We start from the raw sequence: 23,558 nt of genomic DNA on the forward strand, positions 1-23,558 counted from the left end.
AATTAGCAATAGACTTTGGCAAGTAATCACTTACTGAGGCTTATTTGTTACTGAAAACAATTAGCTTTGCCATTGAGGCTACATTGTGACTGCTGTAAAACTTTACATCAAGACACAAACACTCCAAATCACAGGGCCATCCTACCTCCACATGGTGTTTCAATTGAGGTTCTGCTAGGAGAGGGCTATTTGGGATAAATTACTTTGAAATAATGATAAATCATATCCCTTGCCTGAAGCTCAGAGGCTTCAGAATTCAATCTAATTCAACTTATCTGGATAAAAGAAAATATATACACAAGATATACTAAAGGTCAAAAAGCAAATGGTTAGGGCACTTGGCAGATCATAGAACAGTGGAGAGATCCTGCAAGGTCCAACAATATCTCATCCCTTCCCCCGCTCCCTTCCTCTACCTCAGTATTGTGCTAGATCTTTCCTTAAAAAATAAGATAGTAAAGAGAGAATATCTGGGCTGGGAATATGGCCTAGTGGTAAAGTGTTTGTCTCATATACATGAAGCCCTGGGTTCGATTCCCCAGCACCACGTATATAGAAAAGGCCGGAAGTGGCACTGTGGCTCAAGTGGCAGAGTGCTAGCCTTGAGCAAAAAGAAGCCAGGGACAGTGCTCAGGCCCTGAGTTCAAGCCCCAAGACTGGCAAGAGAGAGAAAGAAAGAGAGAGAGAGAGAGAGAGAGAGAGAGAGAGAGAGAGAGATAAGAGAGAGAGAGGGAGAGAAGAGGGGAGGGGAGGGGAGGGGAGGGAAGGGGAGGGGAGGGGAGGGGAGGGGAGGGGAGGGGAGGGGAGGGGAGGGGAGGGGGAGGGGAGGGGAGGGGAGAGGAGAGGAGAGGAGAGGAGAGGAGAGGAGAGGAGAGGAGAGGAGAGGAGAGGAGAGGAGAGGAGAGGAGAGGAGAGGAGAGGAGAGGAGAGGAGAGGAGAGGAGAGGAGAAGAGAGGAGAGGAGAGGAGAGGATCCTCCTGAAGACGGCCCAACAGCAACAACAACAACAACAAAAATCGCTAACTAAACGCCCTCTCCAAAAATCCCTCCCCCCCAATACCATAATTATCAATGTAAGAATTAATTCCCCCACGGAAATCAGCAGCTCCTACGAATATACCACCTAAGCTTCAAAACATGTCACAAATGGTAAGGACAGTAGTTACTCCCAAAACTACAAAGAGTAAAAAACATTTCTTGTCTAATTTTAAGGTTATTGACACTGTTCAAAATGAAACTTCACACATCAGTTTAATAAATTTGCAAAACTTTAAACAATAGTCTTCAAAAAATTAAGAAATAATTCAAGTAACTCCAATTTGTACAGGTCTAACACATTCCACCATTTACACAGGTACTATTTACACTAGGCTTTCAATGTGGGATCCTACTTCCCTTTATAACCCTTTGTAACTGACTCTAGAAGCCATAAATACATAGATACCAAAATACAAAGGCACCAAAGCAACTTTTAAGCTTTAATACTTTTTTGGTGGGTCAAAACCCATGTGATTAGCTAGCACAGCTCTATGTGTCAGTCTCATGAATCAAAGTCTTCACAGGAAGATGTGGCAAGAAACTGCCCTCAAAACGACTCAGGGACTCTTCCTTGTTTTCTAGTCATGCTCCATGCATGGAAGTTTTCTCAATGGTCTTACATCTTTATACAGACAAAGGTATAAAACCAAAAAATTTAGAAACAGCCTCAAACGAGTATATTCTATGATCTCCATTATACATGCTCTTTCAATAAAACTGAGAACAAGCCCTCTATCTTCTGTAGAAAACACAAGGGTGTCTAGGTCTCTGCTCTTCACACTGTGTACCAAATGTGCCTGGTACAGTGAGGACTTACTGTACTTATCTTACTGAGTTTATCTTTTAAGCATCAAAAGAACAGAAAATTCACACTTTCCAGAGAGTTCCTAACTAGTTCATCTTCCCAAGTACCAACACTCAATGTTCCACACAGAATAAACTGGAAAGAATTATAAAATACTAACCTAGAACCTGACTTATGGAACTGTACACTCCTTTGGTACAATTACTTAATTTTTAAAGAAGAAAATAATAACCAACCTATTTATATTCTCCTTAGCAAGAAAAGCATTTAAGGATGTCATAAGGCAGACAGACATTTTGGAAAATCTTATGCTCTTTAAAAACAGCCAGCATTAAAAGGAAGAGGCAAACAGAGGAGATGGCTTTCTAGCCTCTGGGCTTGGGAAGGTGAGATAAGAACTGTTCAGGTGAATGCTATGTGTTTGAAACACTGGGGAGTTCAAACACGAAATTCAAAGTTTATTCTAGCAAACATTACTTTAATGGCTGTCCCTGACAGTTCAGCACTTTGTGCTGAGATCACACATTTGATACTTAGATATAACATGTTAAATGCAGTTTTATATTTCATGAAAACTTACATAATAAATGAAACAGTACATTCATATAGACAGTTACAGGATTTTAAGTATAATATTGTCATTTTCAAGAAACTGGATTAGAATATGGTTATAAATCTACTGTTGATCCTAAGAGATTTATTTGGTGTGAAGTCTTTTGTCAGCCTCCAATTATAATACAGTTTTGTAGCACAATATGTGCCTAAAGGCACCACTATCCCTTCTTAAAAACCACAATGGCAAGAAATAGAACCCCAAGCAATAATGCCTTTTTAAAGAAAGGAAGCTTCAAAAAGATCCTCAAAATAGATGAGGAAAATAAGTGATATTACATATTTTCCTTTCTAGACATTCATAAGACTGAATGGCTGGCTTAAGTTTTAGAAAACTTCTTTTTAATTAAGTATCTCCTTCCAGGTATATAAGTTCAATATCATAAATTTAGGAATAAAGCACAGTGTCATCACAATTTTCTTACACATTTAAAAACAGGCTTTGATATTAAAAGTTAGAGCAATTATAATTATACATGCACAAAAACACAGACTCGCTCTCTCTCTCTCTCTCTCTCTCTCTCTCTCTCTCTCTCACACACACATACACTTTCATATTGTCATCAATTATTTCTGTGTGTGTACCAGTACTGAGTTTCAACTCAGGGCTTCGTGTCTTCCCTTAGCCTTTTCACTCAAGTCTGGACACTGTACCATTTTATCTACTCTTCTGTTTCTGGCTTTTTGCTGGTTAACTGGAAATAAGAAACTCTCAGATTTGTCTGCCTGGGCTAGCTCAGACTTCCCCAGTAGCTTGAACTACAGGTATGAGCTATTGGTGCCCAGCTTTTTATTAACACATATTTTAAATTGGTTTGAACACATGAGGATAAAACTGAAGATGAGAAGGTAGAACAGAAGGCACTGAACATAGCCAGCTTTAATTAAAAAGAAAAAATTCAAAAAACAAGTTCTATAATTATGAGATGGTCTTCCTGGGTTATCCAGATTCTTGTATAAGTATCAGGGTATATTATTTGGAACAATCTCTGCCTGCCATACTCATATATACATGGGTTATTTTTAATGGAGTACAAAAAGAAAAGATGATGAGAAGTATACAATTAAAGATAACTAACACTTTTGCCTGAATGAGACTAGGTCAATTGCATGAAAAATGATATAGCCATTGCTCCCTGTTATGGTATTCAAAACACTGATGCTTATTTAGATTTTTTTCCCAGTACCACCCACCAATCTGAATACTAAACAAGTAAAAACTTAGAAAAGAGCTGAAAAAAATTAAGACTGTTCAAATTGCTTTTGGATGAAATATTGTGTATGAGTTTTAAAGAATTGCATTTATTATTTTTGAAAATGCTGTAAATATTCCTCAGAAGTCAAAAGACCCAAGTCTCTGCTATAAGAAGACCAAAATTAATTGTGCAGAATGTGGATTAAAATTTCTTCTTTTGGAAAGTTGGATTACGATCTACCCAAATTGGTAGCTATTTTTTTCCCTCTATTAATTTTAATTCCTTTCAACTTCATTTTGGTTTCAATGTCCCACTAATCTGTTTTCCAAATGGAATCAGATCACACGCGGCCAGCAATGCAGAGCTGATTCATTCAACCAGTGGGGACTGGAATGTTTTGCTGTCAAATAAACCCATGTGTCATCACTTCATGGTTTAATCATCAGGTTCCCTCTTCCATTTAGAGAGGGACCAAAGCTACTGAAAGGTTTCCAACAGCTCAGCTGGAAAATGTTTTCATGGGAACTGTGAGAAGACCCACCAAGGCAGAATGAGACAAGTTTCAGAAAAGACTCCTAGACCCTTCTTGTCCAGTTCTTAAAGTAATGTACAGGACAAAATTCTTAATTTCTACAATCACTTTTTACTGAATAACAAGGTAGGATTTTAGGGTTACACCATATCATTTTCCTGGTAATTTTCTACTTGCATGAAAAATACAGAAATATTCATCTTTGCACAGGTGTGGATCCTGTGTACATCTTCATGCTCTGACTCCTCCTATTTCAGTGATGCTTTTTAGTCCTTCCTAGCAAGGCATCCTATTATTAAAGACTGCACTTCCTAATGTTTCCAGGTGTTGTAACTGCTAAAAAACCAAGAAAAAGTAGGATGTCGTCTAGGGTACATATGTGAAAATTTGTTGGAAAAAATCATTTCAATTTAGATGAACAGTGTACCAGGTAAGAAATCTCTTTCCCTGCCAACTGGAAAAAAAAAAAAGCCATTGCCATCTTGTTCGTTTAATGATAGCAAACTGAATTCTTGCTACAAAGAGAGCTAGGGTATACTCTAGCCTTTCTCCAAACTCAAACCTCAATTTTCTTCCCTTTTAAGAGACTGAGGCTGGGAATATGGCTTAGTGGTAGAGTTCTTGCCTAACAGGCATGAATCCCTAGATTCAAGTCCTTAGCATCAACAAACAGAAAAAGCCAGAAGTGGTGCTGTGGCTCAAGAGGTAGAGTGCTAGCCGTAAGCAAAAAGAAGCCAGGGACAGTGCTCAGGCCCTGATTTCAAGCCCAAGACTGGCAAAAAAGAAAAAGAAGAGACTGGTAGCTTTCTGCCATTGGTCTGCTTAAAGGCCAACAATGCTGCAGACATTTTGTCAAGTGCTGTGTCTCATTTCCAAATACTGAGAAGCTGGAGCGCCTAAAGAGAAAAGTAAGAAAATGGTTCTGGGCTTAACCTTAGAAAAAGAAGCAATACATGACAATATTGGAAGGCCTGGAATCTTACTTTCTCATCCAGAAATGGGAATAATAAAAACAGCTTGCATGAGCTTGTTCTGAGTACTGAATCAGACAACACACACAACACTAACCACAATGCTTCTATACAGTCAGCCCTTGATAAATACTGGCCACTAGCTGCTAAGTATGGCACATGACTTTAGGAGAATGTACTATCATAAATCCAAATACTACAAGAAAAAGGACTTTGCTAGAAAGGACTGGCTTTAGCTCAAGGGAATGCCCAGATGATTTTTTGTGGGACTCTATAATTGTAACTCTTTGAAATACGTAAATTCTTTGACTGTATTCTGGGAAAGGCCTGGTCACTTAAAGGAATTAAAAAATGATTACTTGTGAAAAAGAAGTTAGAAAGCAGTGGCTAGGTATACTTCTTTCCTTGATCTAAACTAAAACACTGTTCCTAAAAGCAAGAATATTTTGATAGGTCCTTGAAACTGTTTATAAATGTCAAAGTTAGCAAGAGGGTTAGCAGAAAACACTAACATAAGTAGGTAATGGTCTAAGCAAGCATGGGCTCTTTTACTAAAAAACTCCTTCTGAACTGTAGCATAAATGGTTCCAAGCTCTGCAGGCAAACACAACACTGCAAGATGACAGGTGGATGAGACCTGGATGAAGTTCAAGGACCATAATCCAGATCCTCTCCCTGAATCTCACAGAGAAGAAGTGAATAAGCCTTTGCAGGGGACAAGACCATCTGGCTCTCTTACCCCTGGTATCTTTTAATACAACAACTTACTAATGACTGAATGGCAGCAGGCATAATGTCCATGCAGCTTGCTAGAGGTCACAAAGAAAGACTTGCTCATTTGAAATTCCAAAAGTCAGCTACTAATATAAAAAGTTCCTTTTAAACAGAGATGTCTCCAAATGCTGGCTCTCAGTGAGAACACATGCGCACGCATACACATAACACACATACACACACACATATATCACTATACCTGTAAAGATTATAGAGTTAAAGTTACAGTAACTTATGACAAAAATTGTCTACTAAACATAAGATTTAATTTCTGGTACCACTTTAGTATTGTTGTTAACAAAATATTCTTAAAATCTTACCTCAAAAATTTCAAAACCATAAATGTCCAAAACACCCATGACCTTTTTTCTTACTTTAGTTTGTGCCTTTAAAAAGTAAATTAAATAGGATGAGTTAATTTAGATATCATTTAACTGTAAGTATTGAAGGAATACTGATATGTATTACAAAATAATTATTTTTAAACTAGGAGAATAATCACACTTTAGTTTTCTTTAACATGACAAAAAAATTAAAAAGGAAAACCTATGAAATAGGATATCAGAATGGAATCATTCAGACATTTTAATGATAGGTAATTTAGTTTAAAAAGATACTAGCCATACTAAAATTATTTAAAAGGAATAAATAGAAATCATGGCATCTAGTTAGCAAATAGAATGTAACTCTGCAAAGATCCTTAGACAGTCCACCTGAATCAAACTCACATGGAAAAACAAAATAAACAAAATCCTTGGCAAATTCTAGTCTTACACAATATACATTCTTCTTAAAGTGGTAATTTATAATATGATTATAAAACTGAACTTTCTTTAATTTAACATTTGTACTCTACTGTTCACTATGACTAGTTTCTTCACTTATAATGTAAATACCTTAATGCTTTCGTTGATTCGATTTACCAACCATGAAAACAACCTGCTGTAGAGGTTTTTAGCCAGAGCATCACGGGCATAATAAGCCTGTAAAAAAAGAAAAAGAAGAACCAGGCTTATTTTCTACAAAATAATAAAAATATTTTAAAATATTAAAACTCTCTTTATTTCAATTTTTTTCCAGAACCAGTCCAGTAAGTAGTAAAATAATTAAGAAAATTTGGCAGTTTATACATAGCTGTTCTAATTTTTTTTACACCCCAGGACATTAATTCTAAATGCTGCAAAATGTTTTGTCACAAAGGCAGTGTTACAGAACAGAAAAGAAAAAACAGGTTTTTAAAAGTTTAACAATAAGGAAATAACAAAATCAGTAAGAACTCATTGGAAGAAATGTTAGCTAAAGCATGATAGAGTAATGATTATGAAATTAAGCAATGAAATAGAAATGCTTATATTGTACACAAATTTTTAAAAAGCTGCATGCTTAATACCTCAAACTTATGGGCAGAAGACCTTATGTTTTAATAACATAGAATCGTAGGGCTGGAAAAAGCCAGGTCTAGCTGGGAGAACTTGAGCCCTGGGAAAAGTACTGGGTGTACAGTAAATGCTAATGACTGAATTCAGCTTCCTAGGGAGCAGGGTTTGATGGCAGCTGTCTTTGTAAGAGGAATGGTAGAAGTTGTGCCACTCTTTTTCTAAAATATTGGCCATATTTGTGTATTTTGCTACCTATGGGTGTTAATATTTTGATAAAGTGCTATTATTTTATAAAGAACACAACTTGTTAGATTATGTAGAAACACTTGTCCCACACTTCTTTTGAAAGAAGCACAGCAAATCTCTTCATGCCCACACACACAGCTGAGAACAGAGTACTTTTCTCCTTTACCACACACTTCTGTGCTAATCTCAAACATCTCTTCCCTGGACTCAGCCCAAGCAGGAGTAAGGAAAGGATAGAAAGAATAAAGGGAAGGAGGGAAGGATGGGGGAGGGAAGAAAGGCAAAAGCATGTATGTGTGTTGGGGCAATGGTATGATTCCATAGCAGAAAATTTATATAAAATGCTAAAACAGAAAAAGAAGCCAAAATGTAATTTAGATGCCCATCTCTTCTTCAATACCTTTTCTTCTCTCTTGAAATAGGCAATTCTAACAGTGTGGCACACGGTCTACAAACCCCAAATCATTTAGTTTATGATTTCTGAAGTGTCCATTTCCTCTCCAGCTATTTTATCCTTATGGGCCTATAGAATTTCTTAATTGTGTCTCCCTCTGCCCCCATTTGATTATAAACTCAAGCCAAGTCAAATAAGATCCTATTGAAGTGTATCTGACCCCAGAAGCTACCAATCTGCTACCTCTGACCTCTTGATCCTGACTTATGACAACTCATGTCCTTTATAACATCTGATATAAAGCAGAAAGTGCAAGTATTCACTCACATTTAAAAATCACTAAAACATGAGAAGGAAGAATGGCCACTAGACACATGAAGAAATGTTCATCTCTGGCCATAAAAGAATTGCAAATCAAAACACTGAGCTTCTACCTCACTCCAGTTACAATGGCCACTACCAAGAGAACTAACAATAACAGATGCTGGCAGGGATGTGGCCAAAAGGGAAGCTACTACCCTTCCCTTGGTGGGAATGTAAACTTGTTCAACCACTCTGGAAAGCAGTATGGAGGTTCCTCAAAAGACTAAACATAGAGCTTCCCTATGACCAGCTCCTGGGCATTTATCCAATAGACCACAAACAAGGCCACACAAACTACCAGCACACCCATGTTAATTGCAGAATTATTTACCATAGCCAAGATAAGGAATTAGCCCAGATGTCCCTCAATAGATGAAGGGACCAAGAAAATGTGACACACACACACACACACACACACACACACACACACACACACACACAATGGAATTCTATGCTTCTATCAGACAGAATGGCATGGCACCATTCCTAAGGAAATGGAAAGACTTGGAAAAAAAATTATACTAAATGAAGTAAGCCACACCCAAAAAAACATAGGTTGCATGGTTTCTCCCTCGTTTGTTGTAACTAGAATGTGTCTATAAATCTACAAGTAAACACACTGGATGGTAAAAGATGAGAAAATCACACTTGGACACGATAAATTATACAGGACTCTTAAAATATTCATACAGTGAGACCAAAGAAGGATATTTTTAGGAGAGGGTCACAAAGGCTCAATAGCTATGTGTATATGATGATATAAAATGATGTTAATTGAAATGAGCTCCAAGAAAAGGAAATAAGATTTTTTTGTCATTTTTTTCTTTTTCTTTTTGTTTTATTTTTTTTCATTTTGTTTTCTCCTTTGTTTATGTTTTTTATTTTTAAACGTTTTGTCGTGTATGTAAGTTTATCTATTTTGGGGAGGTAAGAGGGAGCACAGAAATGGTGGGGAAAAGGGTGAACAAATGCAGCAGTGATATTCACTTGACACTATGTTAAAAATGAACTATGCAACTAGTGGGGGAGAGAGGTTAGGAGGAAAAACCTGGGAGAAAAATGGGGGAAGAAATATACTTATTACCTGACCTATATAAATGTAACCTCTTTGTTCATTGTCTTTACAATAACAATTAAAATAAAAAGGACTAATTAGGATTAAATGCATGGCTTAGTGGTAGAGTGCCTACCTAGTCAAGTGCAACTACCTGAGTTCAAACCTCATACCACAGTACCAAAAACTAAAATACCAAAAAAAAAACCCCAAAGAATCACTAATGTAGTATGTATAAATGAGGGAAAATACCAAGTGCAATGAGTCATAACCTTAGATGCATGCTATAAACACACTAAGCATTCTACTGCCTGAAGCTCACATAGTTTAAAAATCTCAGGTGGAATACATTTCTAAGATGGCTGGTATCAGGCATAAGCCAGAATGGAATGAACTAAGATAAGAAGCTTGGAAATACAGAGATGCAGAGACATACGTCCACCCTCTAAGAGCCTGCAGTGAGCTAGAGAGACCAAACTAACAAATGGAGCAACTGGAAGACACGTGTTGCCCTAACTGCAGAGGAAAGGCTCAGAGAAAGGGAATCAAGGAGGCTCAAGAAGGTTCCATGGATGGGTGCAATGAGATTAACGCTTTAGACAGGCAGAAAGAATGAGCAATGTGATGATGGGCAAACAGGAGCAAAGGCACCAAGTGAAAGTATGTTTAGTGTATGAAGAACTAGAAAGTAGTGGACTTGGTTAAACCACAGAGGATCAGATTGCAAAAGCTTTGCAGGCCAAGGAGAACATTCTGAAGTAGGAATTGGATGATAAAACTCTATCATGAGTTCCATTATTTCAAGGTTAGTCATCTTACTTAAGGAAAAGATCTAAATGCACTGAGGGAAATGAGGCATGGGAAATAAAGATGATACTGGGGCCTAAGAATGAGGAAATGCTAACAGAGCACATCACTTCTCTCAGGAATCAAAACCTACCACATAGTAAGATTGGTAGAACCAGATACCCTGACCACTACATTACAAGCAGCACTTGGCTAAAGTGCTGAAAAACTGAAGTTGTCAAGCCAAATTATTTCATGCCAAAGGTTATAAAAATGTAGAAAGGTTTCACCCAGTGAAACAAGGTAACTCAACCTCATCAAATAAAGACACTGGGTCTAATTTCTGCAGAAAAGGAATAAAAAAAAAAGAGTAAAATACACAATAAGAACAGAGCCTTAAATCCATCTACCCTTAAGGGACACTCAGGCTCTCTCCTGGCAGGAGTAAAGCAGTCATTTAGGAAGACAGATAGAAAGTAGCTACAGCTAGGGAGAGACTACAACACACCAGATCTCCATATGCATTGTTACAGTATTTTCCAAAGTCACAGAAACTCACCGAAAATAACAAAGGCTGAAGGAAGATGAGACTATAATACAACTGAATAAGCAGAGTCGTTTCAAATGGGGAAAGTCTTAAATTAGTCATTTAACTCTAGCCCAGGTCAGTAATGACTAGTGGGAAATGTCCAAGCCACAGAACACAGGCTTTACATTGCAAGGGACTCCCAATGCTGCCTGGGTACACATGCATGCATCATCCACACATCCATCGATTCGATTTGGAACAAAAAGAGAGGAGGTAGCAACTGAGACTTTTGTCTTAGAAAGACTCTATGTTGGGGAGGAATAGGCTCTGTTGGGTGGGTGAGTATTGGCTATGGGTTGAGCTAACAAGGAGGATGAGTGAAAATAAATATGGCCAAAGTCGATGGTTTGTGTGTATGAGAATAGAACAGTGAAAACTGCTGAAATTGTTAAGGAAGGAAGAGTGGCCGAGGGAGTGAGCCTAAGTGAAACACAAAATGCCACATGAAACAGACTCCCCCCTATATAACTAATGTACATTAATTTAGGGAGAGGAAGGGAGAAGCGAGGAAGAGAGAGGGAGAGACAGAGACGACAGAGACAGACAAAGAAACAGAGGAAGAGATTTCATTGTTTTCAATGTGGAAGATAAAAGGGATTCCAAAAAGAGGGCAGGCATCCATTTGGGCCATACGTCCACAAGATTGGTTTATTCCATTCTGTTCTCCAAACCAGAAAATGGTAGCAAGCAAAAAACAGTGAGTTGTGCTTGACTTTTACATCATGCATACATGAAGCTATCAACAAACGTGTTGCCTGAAGGGCCCACATCACACAGACTTCCATGCCAAACCATGGTTCCAGCCACCATGGACTGAGTTCTCCTTGTAGGTGTCCTTCTTTCAACTCCACTTCTTTTACCATCTGACTAGAGTGACTTTTCCATTTTGTTCACTTCAACTCCTTCTCCCTGCTCCTGTAAGTCCTTCCCTATGCTGCTTTAGTTTTTTCTCTTTGTCACTGCACTTAGCACCTGCTGGCTTGCTACCTCATTTATTTATTATGTCTACTGATTGTTATGCGCTTCTTCCTGTCAGACTGCTGAGTTCCTGAGGGTAGGGATCCTTATCTGTTTAATTTTCCTCATGACCCCAATTCCACAAGGATGCCTGGAATATATTGTTGACAGTTGAGATAAAGGCCTGTAGAATCAAATTCCATGTACAAACATCATCGCCTTTTAGAAAACTTGCCTCTGCACATTATGATTTACTTACCTGAGCCACATTTAGTGTAGTCGAGACTTTCTCCTGCTTGGCTTCCACTGTCCGGAAACTGAACGCTCGTTCTAGAACTGATTGATCAATGCCGGTCAGCTCACAAATCTCTTTTAATTCTGTTAGGGAAGATGACACAGAAAGTAACTCCAGGTTAACTATGAAGGATACTTTTCAAAATATAGACTGTGTTTCTAAATTAAGATTTAGATATTAAGATTTTAAACTTTTATATTAAGATTTTAAAATTTTTAGTTACAATTATATTCCTGTTCAGCTTCACTAGAAAAAATTTTTCTTTCAAATCAATACAAAGCACAAGTTTTACTTTCTAAATAAAAACCTGGGCAGAAGTTCAAAGCAACTTTCCTAAACAAAGCCGATTCTCCACTGACTTACCATTTTTATCTTTGATTTTGCTTTCATCTAAACCATTCACTCGCGATTCAGGCTTGAACTCAATGTTCCCCAGTTTCAACACTGCTGCTACCACCTCCAAGACAGACTCAGCCTCATGGTCCATAAAGCCCACAATCTGCATGGCATTCTGGGGAAAGAAATGAAACATCAATTTTCTTCCTCAGGTTCTTTACCTTTTTAAAAAATGGATAATACTACATATTTATTTTAAAGGGGGGAAAAACTTTTAAAAGACTAGACAGCCAGGTGCCGGAGGCTCATGCCTGTAATCCTAGCTAATCAGGAGACTGAGATTTGAAGATTGTGGTTCAAACGCAGCCCAGGCAGGAAAATCCATGAGATTCTTATCTCCAATTAAGCACCAAAAAGCCAAAAGTGGAGCTACAACACAAGTGGTGGAGCACTAGCCTTCAGCAAAAATGTTCAAGGACAGTACCCAGGCCCTATATTCAAACCCGGAGGGAGGGAGGGAGGGCGGGAGAGAGAGAAAAAGACAGACAAGGCATTATCTTCTTCAGTCAATTTCAAACTGTGGTGTAAGGACCACAGGAATGCCTTGTGTGTTGTGACAGGGTGGGCAAGGAGCAAGAGGAAAGAGAAGCTGGGAAGAGAGCCCTAGGTCCCTACTGCTGCCTGATTTGTATACTCAGGCTCTCCTACTAGAACCAAACCCAAACAAGATGCCTCTACACAACCCCCAAAGAAAACAAAGCTGGTTATTTTACAAATGAGAAAAATAGTTGTTAAAGTGAAGTGCTCATCCTCTTATCTAAAACACGACAGGGACAAGGGGACTCTCATCTGTTCACAAGCTTGTGTGAGTGCCAGGCAAAGTAGTTGCAGAACTGACCTTGGACTCACTCTTAAACAAAATCATGTCCAGGAAGGAGTCAAGAGACAATTGTTTCCATATGAGGATGTTTGTACAGGTTTTAAGAATGGCATAGTCTGAGAGATGTTCTCTGTATGAGAACGGCTGGTGAAATTACTCTGTGTGTATGTGGTGGGGAGAGGAGGCACAACAGAGCAATGGGAATGAAAAATCTCAAACACACAGAAGTAGAGCAGAGAAAGAATATCTATATTTCCTTTATCCACACACTATAGTCATAAGATGCCTATCTTGTATCCGACCTACTCCCCCTCCCTTTCCACAATCCTGACTGTCTCATCTGGAAGTAAGTCCTAGTTACTATATATGTCATAATGGGAGTCATTTTGAAAGAACGTGCCACATAAAGATAGAAAAGAGTATATTGTATAAAACCCATTTCTTTCCTAATGAATATGGAATGTTAATCTTTCTGGTTTATACATCAGTTTTCTAAAACTGTATAAAAACAGAATTTTCTGTCTTGAAAAGTTTTGATTTAACAGGATCCAAGGGCAATTTTCACACTTGGAAAATTAACTTTGGCTACAAAACGTTTTGGCGATGCAAACACTTGGAATTTAAATACAACATTAAAAGAGTTGAGTCCCAGGATAATATATTAAAGCTCCTTTGGATAAATGGTAAAATTGCACACTTGAGTAAAGCTCCAGTCTTCACAACTTTGTATGATGGTTGAGCTAGTGAAGAGCCAAACTAATAAAAAAATATAACGAATTCTCGTATACATCTAAAACTCCAGTGAGTATGAATTACACTTTATAGAAAACTCAGGATTGTTCCCAGCTCTGACTGAGCAATAGGTGTGACCTATTTTAAAGTAACAAAAGCACTTCATCTTACCCTAACGGTTCTGAAATTGGCTGCATCATCGATTCCATTAACCCTGGCTGAGTCCAGGCTCAGGTAGTTGTATCTGCTGAAATCCCGCTCAAGCTTAAGCTTGTCTGTGGAGTCACAAATACAAACAGGTAAGTTATTCCAATAAATGTAATCAACTTTAATACCTCAGTATTTACAGCCTTCTGGTCAAGTGACTTTTCTTATAATACTGAATCAACAAAATAAAAATTGATATCCAAATACTGATAAAAGCATTACCCTTAAATCATTTTTAATGTGCATTTTTTGCTTAGTGATGTGGCTAACTTTTTTTCCTGAGTGCAGATGACTCTTCATAGGTCATCTTGTTTACCTATTCATCACTTAGCTATTGGCTATTAGATTCTATCTTAGTCAACTTATACTAAGTCTCTAAAATCTAAGGGCTTAGATCGTTACCTTTTGTATCGTAGTAAATGTAATGTCCACTATTTTAAAACTTTAGTTGAAATATTTACTTTTATGTGATTATATTTATTTACCACTTTGCTCATTTTCTCTCCCCAAGTGAAATATCCTTCCATTTTATAACTTTAAATTGTGATTTGCCATAGAGGAGGTGTTTTAATCTATCTGAGATAGACATGAGCAGAATCCCTAGTGAAGTACAGAGACCTGAGGCAGAGGCTGTGGTATGGCACAAGTAAACACAACCTGTTCTCCACTTCAACAAGAGTCATGGAAAACTTTTAAAAAGGAAAAGGAAGCATATGAAATAATTTTAAAGAGAATGGTTTACAAAATACTGTAGCAGCAAAAATTGAAATATAAAAGCAAGAACTTACTGAGAAGCTCTTCAGAGGCACCAGAGAGCAGCTGATAGAACACATGGAAGTTTCTTTCACCTCTCGGCTGCTTAACAACTCGAGATTTCTCTAGAAGGTCTAAAGAAACAAAGAACTATTTAGAAGTTTTGCTTTCAAATCCATTATGCTTCATTTTGCTCTTCATCACTTTCTTTTCTTCCCCATTTTCTATAATAAAAAAATAAGTTATGCTTTCAGTGTGACTTTCAAAACGATGCATGATCATTACTAAAATTACCAAACCATACCAGTGGTTGGGTACTTGTGGTTCACACCTACAATCCTAGCTATTGAGGAGGCTGAGATCTTGAGATCAAGGTTCAAAGCCAACCTGTGTAAGAAAGTCTATGAGACTCTTTGTTTTTTGTTTTTGTTTTTTTGCCAGTCCTGGGGCTTGAACTCAGGGCCTGAGCACTGTCCCTAGCTTCTTTTTGCTCAAGGCTAGCACTCTACCACTTGAGTCACAGCGCCACTTCTGGCTTTTGCTATATATGTGGTGCTGAGGAATCATGTATATGAGGCAAGCACTCTACCACTAAGCCATATTCCCAGCCCCCTGTGAGACTCTTATCTCCAATTAATTAGCAAAAAAAAAAAAATACCTAGAAGGAGGTGTGGCATAAGTAGAAGAGCCCAAAACTGGAGCAAAAAAGCTATGGAACTGAGTCCAGGTCATAAATTTAAGCCCAAGTACTAGCACCAACAATAACAACACAACAAATCAGATTCTTTTTATGGAATGAGTATGCAAAAGTAAGTTACACTAACAAACCAATATTAATATTCTAAATATAAAAAATATTTAGCCATCTAGTTATAAATTCACATTCACAATTATAAGGATAGAAAACACATTTGGGGATCATCTATGTGCTCAGTACTCTACAAAGACATACTCACACTGAATCTTTTCAAATATGTATCACCTCGGACCTAACAGCCCCACAGTGCAAGAATGTGAATAACTCAGTGGATAACTGGTAGCCCTAGGATTAGAAAAATCAGAGCCTCTGAGCCTTGTGTAGCCTTCACTTCATATCCACATGCTCCATTGTCTTAGGGAAGCAAAGCAGATTCTTCTGGATTTCCTGAAGTTTTGGAATTTGATGTTGACAGCATATGTTCACTGATTGCAGATAATTTTTATCTTGTGAATGTAAGGGTTTATCAAGCTTCAACCTTGCATCCAGAAAAGAAGAAATAAAGAAGCAGAGAGAAGTCACTGTGGCAAGGTTTGGTGCTATAGAACACTGTTGTCACGAATCCTGCTCATCTCTCACCAGTGATTAAAAGAAGAAGGCGGGGGCGGGGGTGGGGGGGGGGAATGTCTGCACTTGCCAGACAAAGGCTAATGTTAGATATAATATTCCGCACCAGTACTCCCATTACTAATTCTAGAAGAGGCATTTGATTTCCAATTGGGTTGAAATCTAAATACTTAAAAAATGACTGAAAGAGAGGGCAATATAAAGCTTCTCTAAAGCTGAACTTTCAAATTTGCCTTTCTAGATCCATAACAACATTTGAGGATAGAGCTTAGGCAGAATTAAATGCTATAGGTGTGTTGGTTTTTGAGATTGGATTTCACTATATAGCGTAGGCTGGCCTTGAGCTTCTGTGATTATAGGCAGGGCCAGACACTAGAGGCTCAACGGTATAGATTTGATGAATGAGAAGTCCTAAGGTGTTCCAAATACATTGGGTGTTCTTAAGACCAAAGAAATGAAGGGTTGCAAGAAAGTGCTAAATGAAAAAAGAACAAAAACATATAATACAAAAATGATTATCAACAAAATGCTGGGACTTTTTATATGTCTTCATATCATATTTTTTCTTCTAGGAAAAGTGGCAATTGAAAACTAGGTAGAAGTAGGATATAATATGGGAAAAGAAAGTTTTATTCAGTAAGTAAACATTGACATGTGGAACAGAAGAAAAAAAGGTAAAGATAAGCATATATTATGATTATCGCAGGATTGAGCTTCCTTCTGGGGGACTTACAACAAAATTAGTTTCAGAAGAACCTATAGGCACCTTCTTCACTGAAAAGCTAATCCCCATGAGAAATTCCCCAAGTCTAGAAAAAAGTAGCTTCACATGAGAAATATAAACAAGTACTACAGTGTACTTCATCCATTCATGCACAGCTTCCTTCAATCGATTCATTCACTGCTCAACCATTATGTGCCAGGAGGGATTTGAGAATAGGTCCAGCCCTGACTACAAACATGAAGACTTTCTCCTTCCTCCAGGTCTACAGAGTTGCATGTGTTCCCAGTTATCAGACCACCTAAATCACCAGTAGGGGCTCTTTCCAAGGTGATAGGACAAGGTACCTGGGAGTGAGGAGATAGTGAAGGTGAAGAACGTAGAGTGACTACAGAACGCAGGTTCATCGCTGGCCCTGAGGACCTTACCATATCATATAAGTACCGTGTGCCTTACAAGCCTGCTACTCCCCCACTCAATAGCAACATCCTAATTATGAGGGCAAGTTTTGGTAGCATTTCCACCATATTTCAAAAGCAAACTGTAATACATAAACCTGTAACACAGAATAATACCCTCAGAAAGCATGGGACAAGTGTGGCTATACTGTGTACCCATAGTGCACTGGTCAGGGTAATGCATGGCACTCTTGAACCAATGGACAGACAAGTGTAGAAATGGCAATGGCTGGAAGATTCAGCAAAGAACAGCAAGCTAAAGAGTAACAGTCACTTGTGCGTGAAGCGAAAAGGAATGTTGGCCAAATGTATTTCATGACTCACTCATGCTGATGTCATCAGGAATAACAACCCACATTTGAATACAAAGCACAGTGATATCTGTATTTAAAAGGAAAAGTGCAAAGTGGATAGCAAGGGAACTTTTCACTACAAATTTGGTACTCTTCATTTTTATTATCACTATCATCATTATTATTTTGAGCTGAAACTGGCATTTGAACTCAGGGTCTGGATGCTTTCCCTTAGCTTTTTAATACAAGGTTGGTGCTCTACCATTGGCTTTTGGGTAGTTAAATGGAAATGAGAGCCTCACAGACTTTCCTGCCCAGGTTGGTTTTGAACCTCAATGCTCAGATTTCAGCTCCTGAGTATTTAGTATTATAGGAGTGAGCTACTAGCACTTTACTTCATTTGTTTTTATAACCAGTCCACACACCTTTCTTCTATTAGATTTATAATGCCTGTTCCTTAGATGAAAAATGAGGCCCCCATCACATTCTCAGTAATAGAGCCACAACTCAAATCTTTGGGTGACTAGGATATCATGCAAAAATCACACAGAATACTTAAGCCCTTAGAAATAATACACTTTATATGAAATACATGACTTCACTAAATAACTGAATCACAAAATGAGGAAGCTTTTATTACAAAGCAGCTGAAGGTTTTACTGGCTAAAATACATACACTATTACCCCAGAGCCTCCTATTGCAGTTTCTTTATGACTTTTCTCATAACTCACAAGCTTCCAGGTAGAAAAGTAATTAGGGAAAATGTTTGTCCCAAAATAATTTACTAATGTTTAAAACCATTCCCCATTGGTATTTTGTGCTAAATGTGCATGCCACCAACATAATATCACAGCATGAAGCCATATCAAATAATTACTCACAGTAGAGAACATAAACTCAACCCACCAAAGGGACTTACCACCTGACCACTTTAATCTACTTAAATTGTGCCCCTGAATTAAGTCAAAGCAGAACACTGGCACAGCCTTCTCTTCTGCCTTAGGTACTTCTGCCACTGCTGACTGAGCCTCTGCTAATGAGATTTAGTGAAGAGTTATTACTAGATGCCAGATACTTAGTGTAGGCAAAAGTATGAGAGTCTCCAGATACTCCAATGCAGCTTATATCCTCTCCAAAACACAAAGGTTCTATCACATTTACTATAAATTTACATTGCAAAGGAAATGTTAACCTTATTAAACCACTCTAAATGAGACACTAAATGGGCAGGGATAAAGAAGCAATGGAATCATCATGCCATATCAACACAAAGAATCAAGTTATCACTTTCCTAGTTTGGAGTAATTACTTGCTATTTTCCAACATGTGCATGTTACATACCATAGAGCAGCTTCCCCAAGTTATATGTCAAAATAAATAAAATTTCCACAATGGAAGACCTCGTATTCTTATAGGCAAAAATAAAGTTAAATGAGTAGAAAGATTTGAAAAAAGAAAAATTCTCCTCTTGGTATGCAGCATAAGAAAGATAGTACAATAATAAATAGTCTAAGTTCTTTATTAAGGCTTCAGAACTACCCTGCTTTGTCTCAGTTTTGCAGTGAGGTCAGAAAGCCTATGACTCAGAATGCTGACTGTCCCATGGAGACCTTGCATCCTTCTTCAATTGCTTGAAGAAGAGCATTTGAAAAAAGTATCTCAGAGGTATTTATGTTCTTCAGAGTTATGTCTCTAATGTCTAATAACTAAAAATTTACTCATTAAATCTAATGCCTAATAACTAAAAATTTACTGTAGCATCTAAACCTTGAGACCTAATCCTGAAATAAAATAATGGAATATCTAGTCTTTAGCCTTATGATTTTACATTCTACTATAATATACAGTTTTTTCCATTTTTAAGTTTGTATCATCTTGCTTCATGATAAACATTAATGCTTTTTATAGAAAATATATTTTTGTACAAAAAAAACACTAGCACAAAGTCAAGACATAGGAAAGCATCTGTTCTTATCTAAAGAACTGCTCTTTTGAAATCTTAGTTTTTTATTGCTACCAACACTTTATAATCAATGTTGCTTATTGTCTTCTTAAAAGGCGTTAAAAATATTCTCCTGAGTATGTATGTATGTGCACATGCGCACACATCTGTATCTGTGTCTTAGTACTGAAATCTGAACTCAGAGCTCTGAGGTCTTGCTCAAGGCTGGTGCTCTGCCATTTGAGTCATACTTCTATTTCAGTCGTTTCGAGGGTTAAGTAAAGACAATATTCTCAAAAACTTTTCTTCTTGAGCTGGCTTCATTTTGTGATCCTCAGATTTCAGCCTCCTAGGTAGCTAGGATTAAAATCAAAATTCTAAAAAAGACAAACTCAGGCATACCAAAAAAAATCTCCAAGAAATGAAAATCAGAAGTGTTTTGTTATTTTGCTTTTATTTTTCTTCTTTGTCACTGTTTCTGATTTCTATACCTTTTATATGTATGTTTATCTGTTTGGCCGAGAGTAAGGGGGAGAACCCAGAAATGGTAGGGCAAAGGTGTACAAATGCACAATGATATTTACTAGACACTATGTTAAAAATGAACTATATAATTTGTGGGGAGGGTGGGTTGGGAGGGAAAAACTGGGAGAAAATGAGGGAGGGCATGATACTGTTCAAAAAGAAATGTACTCATTACCTGACTTATGTAACTGCAAGCCCTCTGTACATCACTTTTATATTAAAAAAAAAGATTTAGTATTTCAAACTAAGTAATGTATATCTCTTTTTTTTGATGACTTATTACCCTTCATATTACACATAAAAAACAAGCAGTGCTTACTAGCATGTATTTAACAAGCTACTGAGAACTGGTGGCCTCCTACTCTACTTCAGAACACATAATCCCAGGGAAACCAGGGACCACACAGATTAGGGTTTCCTTGAGGATTTATTACAGGCAGTTTCACTTCTAACTGAAGACTTGCCATTACAAAATGAGGGATATGAAAGAATAAAGTTAATCTTAATTTAAAGGAGCAATGGTCCTTTAAAATCCTACAAAATGATATAAGCATGCCACTTTTTCAACCTTGCCTTTAGCAGTAAGCAAGCCATTTCTCTCAAACTTGATTCCCATGCCCATTTTTCACCTGTTTCCAAAACAGAGGATATTATTTATCAGACCTCTGTGTCAGTTAATTTAAGCTGTATAACAAACCAACTACAAATCTCAGTAGCTTAAAGCACTACCATTTATTAGCACCTGACTGAGAATCAGCTAGGCTAGCTTGGCTGATCTCTGCTTGCTTATGGCTGGCAGTATGCAGGCCAGTTGACTGACAGCTGACCTACAACATTTTCATTCATATGTCTGACAGTTCATTCCACATGACTTTCCTCATCCTACAGAAAGAAGGCTAAGCACGCTCACAGGGTCATGATGAAAGATCTCAAGGACAGTCAGGGAGGACAAACTCCAATACATAACCACTTTCCAAGACTCAGGTTATGCTCTATTTGCTAACTGTTCCAATGACGACCACAAAGCTGATATCGAAGTCCTGTGATATCTAAGTCCTGAGTCAATGAGAAAGCGGACCATTCAAGGGTATACACACACTGGGATCATTTCTGAAAATCAATTTATCACACTGTGGCTATTTCAAATAAAAGGGTCACAAATCTGGTGATACTTTCCCATTTGGAGGAAAGCTCTCTGTTCCCTCCTCCTGAAGCTAGTCAAGGTTGTGACTATGCTGGACAGCAGAAGTGACACTGCACCTGACTTCGCAGGTTATGCAGGCTTCCTCTAGGTTCTCTTAAAACACTTGCTGTCATGACTGAAGCTAGCCTGCTGGGCTGGAAGAAGCCCAAACCACAGAGGAAGGACACATGGAAGGGCTCCAGCCTGGAATCCTCCCAGCCAGAGCCCGACATGTATGTGAATGCCTTCAGAGAATCCCATTTCCAGTTCTGCAAGTCCCTCCCAACCATCTCAACGTTCCCACCTGAAGGCCCACACATGGTTGGGATGAGCCAACCCTGCCGTGCTCCACCTAAATTCTTAACCCACAGCTCCACCAGAACAATTCACAGGGCTGGTATTTCACAGTTTAAGCTGAGGAGTTCCAGGGATAAGTGGAATAGAGTTAATATACCATATACTCCACATGTGGCTCCCATCAGAATTCATAGAATCTATTTTCTTTTAGCTGAGCTACGAAGTCCATAATAGATAAAATTCAACTTTCGATAATTTCGTTTAATTCTGGGATTAAGAAATGTTGGGCTGGGAATGTGGCTTAGTGGTAGAGTGCTTGCCTAGCATGCATGAAGCCCTGGGTTTGATTCTTCAGTACTACACAAACAGAAAAAGCCAGAAGTGGCGCTGTGGTGCAAGTGGTAGAGTTACTAGCCTTGAGCTGAAGAGCTCAGGGACAGTGCCCAGGTCCAGAGTTGAAGCCCCATGACCAACGAGGGAGGGAGGGAGGGTGGAAGGGAGGGAGATGTTATAATGAGAGGCATTGAATATTCAGGAGAAAATTGTCCAATCATTTATTTTTCAACAACATTCTCAACTGTATGAAATTCAGTTATAAAAATTAATTCCATATCTATAGAGATATCTATCTATCTATCTATCTCTATATATATACAATGTCAGAGGCATTTTAAATTCAGCAATAAACCACAGTCATTCTCTGTCTAGCCAGGGCAGGGGAGGAGATGTGTCTGGCCCATAAGCCATAATAAGACTTGTGATATCATTTGGTACACAATGCGACTGATCCATACACTTCTTGTATGCTTCTTGTTCACTGCTTGAGGCCATCTGCCTACACTGATAATTTTGAATGGCTTACAAATATTATAAATGTCTAAATGGCCCTTGGCAGAAAAAAGTACCCCATCCCTGGCACATATATATTTGGCAAAGGGCTAGAGATGGTGAATAAATCAATATTTAATAGTGAAAAATACAAGACTTATTTAGTGGCTACTGTGAACTAGGTAACAAAAAGTTTTTAGATGCTAGTAGGTAAGTCCACATACAACTTGAGCTCAGGGCCCATTTCAAAGAAAAAGACATGAATGGGGAAGTAATTGAATGTCTTTTTGTTTAAACATTAGAGACCACGTTGGATGGATCAATAAGAGTTGCATGAACAGCCTCATGAATATGCCCTACATGAGGCAGAAGAAATAGAACTGCCTGTACATAATCAATCCCATCCTCACTTCTAGCACAGCTATACCTACTGTGTCAGGATATACTAGGCTCTTGACACACCACGATGAAGAGAACAATTATAGTTCTTGCCCTTACTTTATTTATACAGGTTGAAATCAGAAAATATTTTCAAAGCAGATAGCTCTCCGTGCTATTCTCTCTTTAGCAACTAAAAATGCCTTTGGATTCATAACACATTTTCTCCATAATATAAATTGTCACCAACTGCCACAGCTATAAGAAGGTGTTACCCAAGAACATTTAAAAACAACAGATTTCTCACATTGTGATTTATAACACTAGATACAATGCTACATCCTCAAATACAAATTTTTTTTAACTACTTGATCAATAGCTTTAATAAATTAGGAGAACTGTCCTTTCCTATTACCACTGGATATGTTTGTTTCCTTACTCTCTGCTGGACTGAAACAAATTATTTGTCATCTTTTATTCTAGTTCCATTTCTCTCCTAATGACACTAACCTCAGGGTTAAGTAACTCAAGTAAATTCTAGACTTAAATTCTATAGCACACCTATTTTTAGAAAGAGAGAGCTGAGTTACTTGGCTTTCTTTTCTACTTCCTGGTAATATACCTGGCTACAGAGATCTCATGCCTCTTTCAGGGAAATCATTTTAGCTGAAGACAGCCTATGCTTTTACTACATGGCTGTTAACACACA

The 23,558-nt window shown here is 37.9% G+C and overlaps 1 protein-coding gene across 4 annotated transcripts in view; it reads right to left on the reverse strand.

Annotated features, from left to right (window-relative positions):
* Myo1b (myosin IB) overlaps positions 1 to 23,558 on the reverse strand; it is a 166,655-nt gene that overhangs the window by 44,668 nt on the left and 98,429 nt on the right. For all 4 annotated transcript variants that reach the window (XM_048345065.1, XM_048345064.1, XM_048345067.1 and 1 more), the window contains exons 8-13: positions 14,935 to 15,033; positions 14,111 to 14,214; positions 12,355 to 12,502; positions 11,956 to 12,074; positions 6,825 to 6,911; positions 6,249 to 6,314 (exon numbers count right to left, since the gene is read on the reverse strand). In XM_048345065.1, coding sequence (XP_048201022.1) covers positions 6,249 to 6,314; positions 6,825 to 6,911; positions 11,956 to 12,074; positions 12,355 to 12,502; positions 14,111 to 14,214; positions 14,935 to 15,033 — 623 coding nt within the window. The remainder of the gene's footprint in view (positions 1 to 6,248; positions 6,315 to 6,824; positions 6,912 to 11,955; positions 12,075 to 12,354; positions 12,503 to 14,110; positions 14,215 to 14,934; positions 15,034 to 23,558) is intronic.

The sequence above is a fragment of the Perognathus longimembris genome, chromosome 4 (genome assembly GCF_023159225.1).
Source record: "Perognathus longimembris pacificus isolate PPM17 chromosome 4, ASM2315922v1, whole genome shotgun sequence".
In the NCBI taxonomy this organism is placed as follows: domain Eukaryota; kingdom Metazoa; phylum Chordata; class Mammalia; order Rodentia; family Heteromyidae; genus Perognathus; species Perognathus longimembris.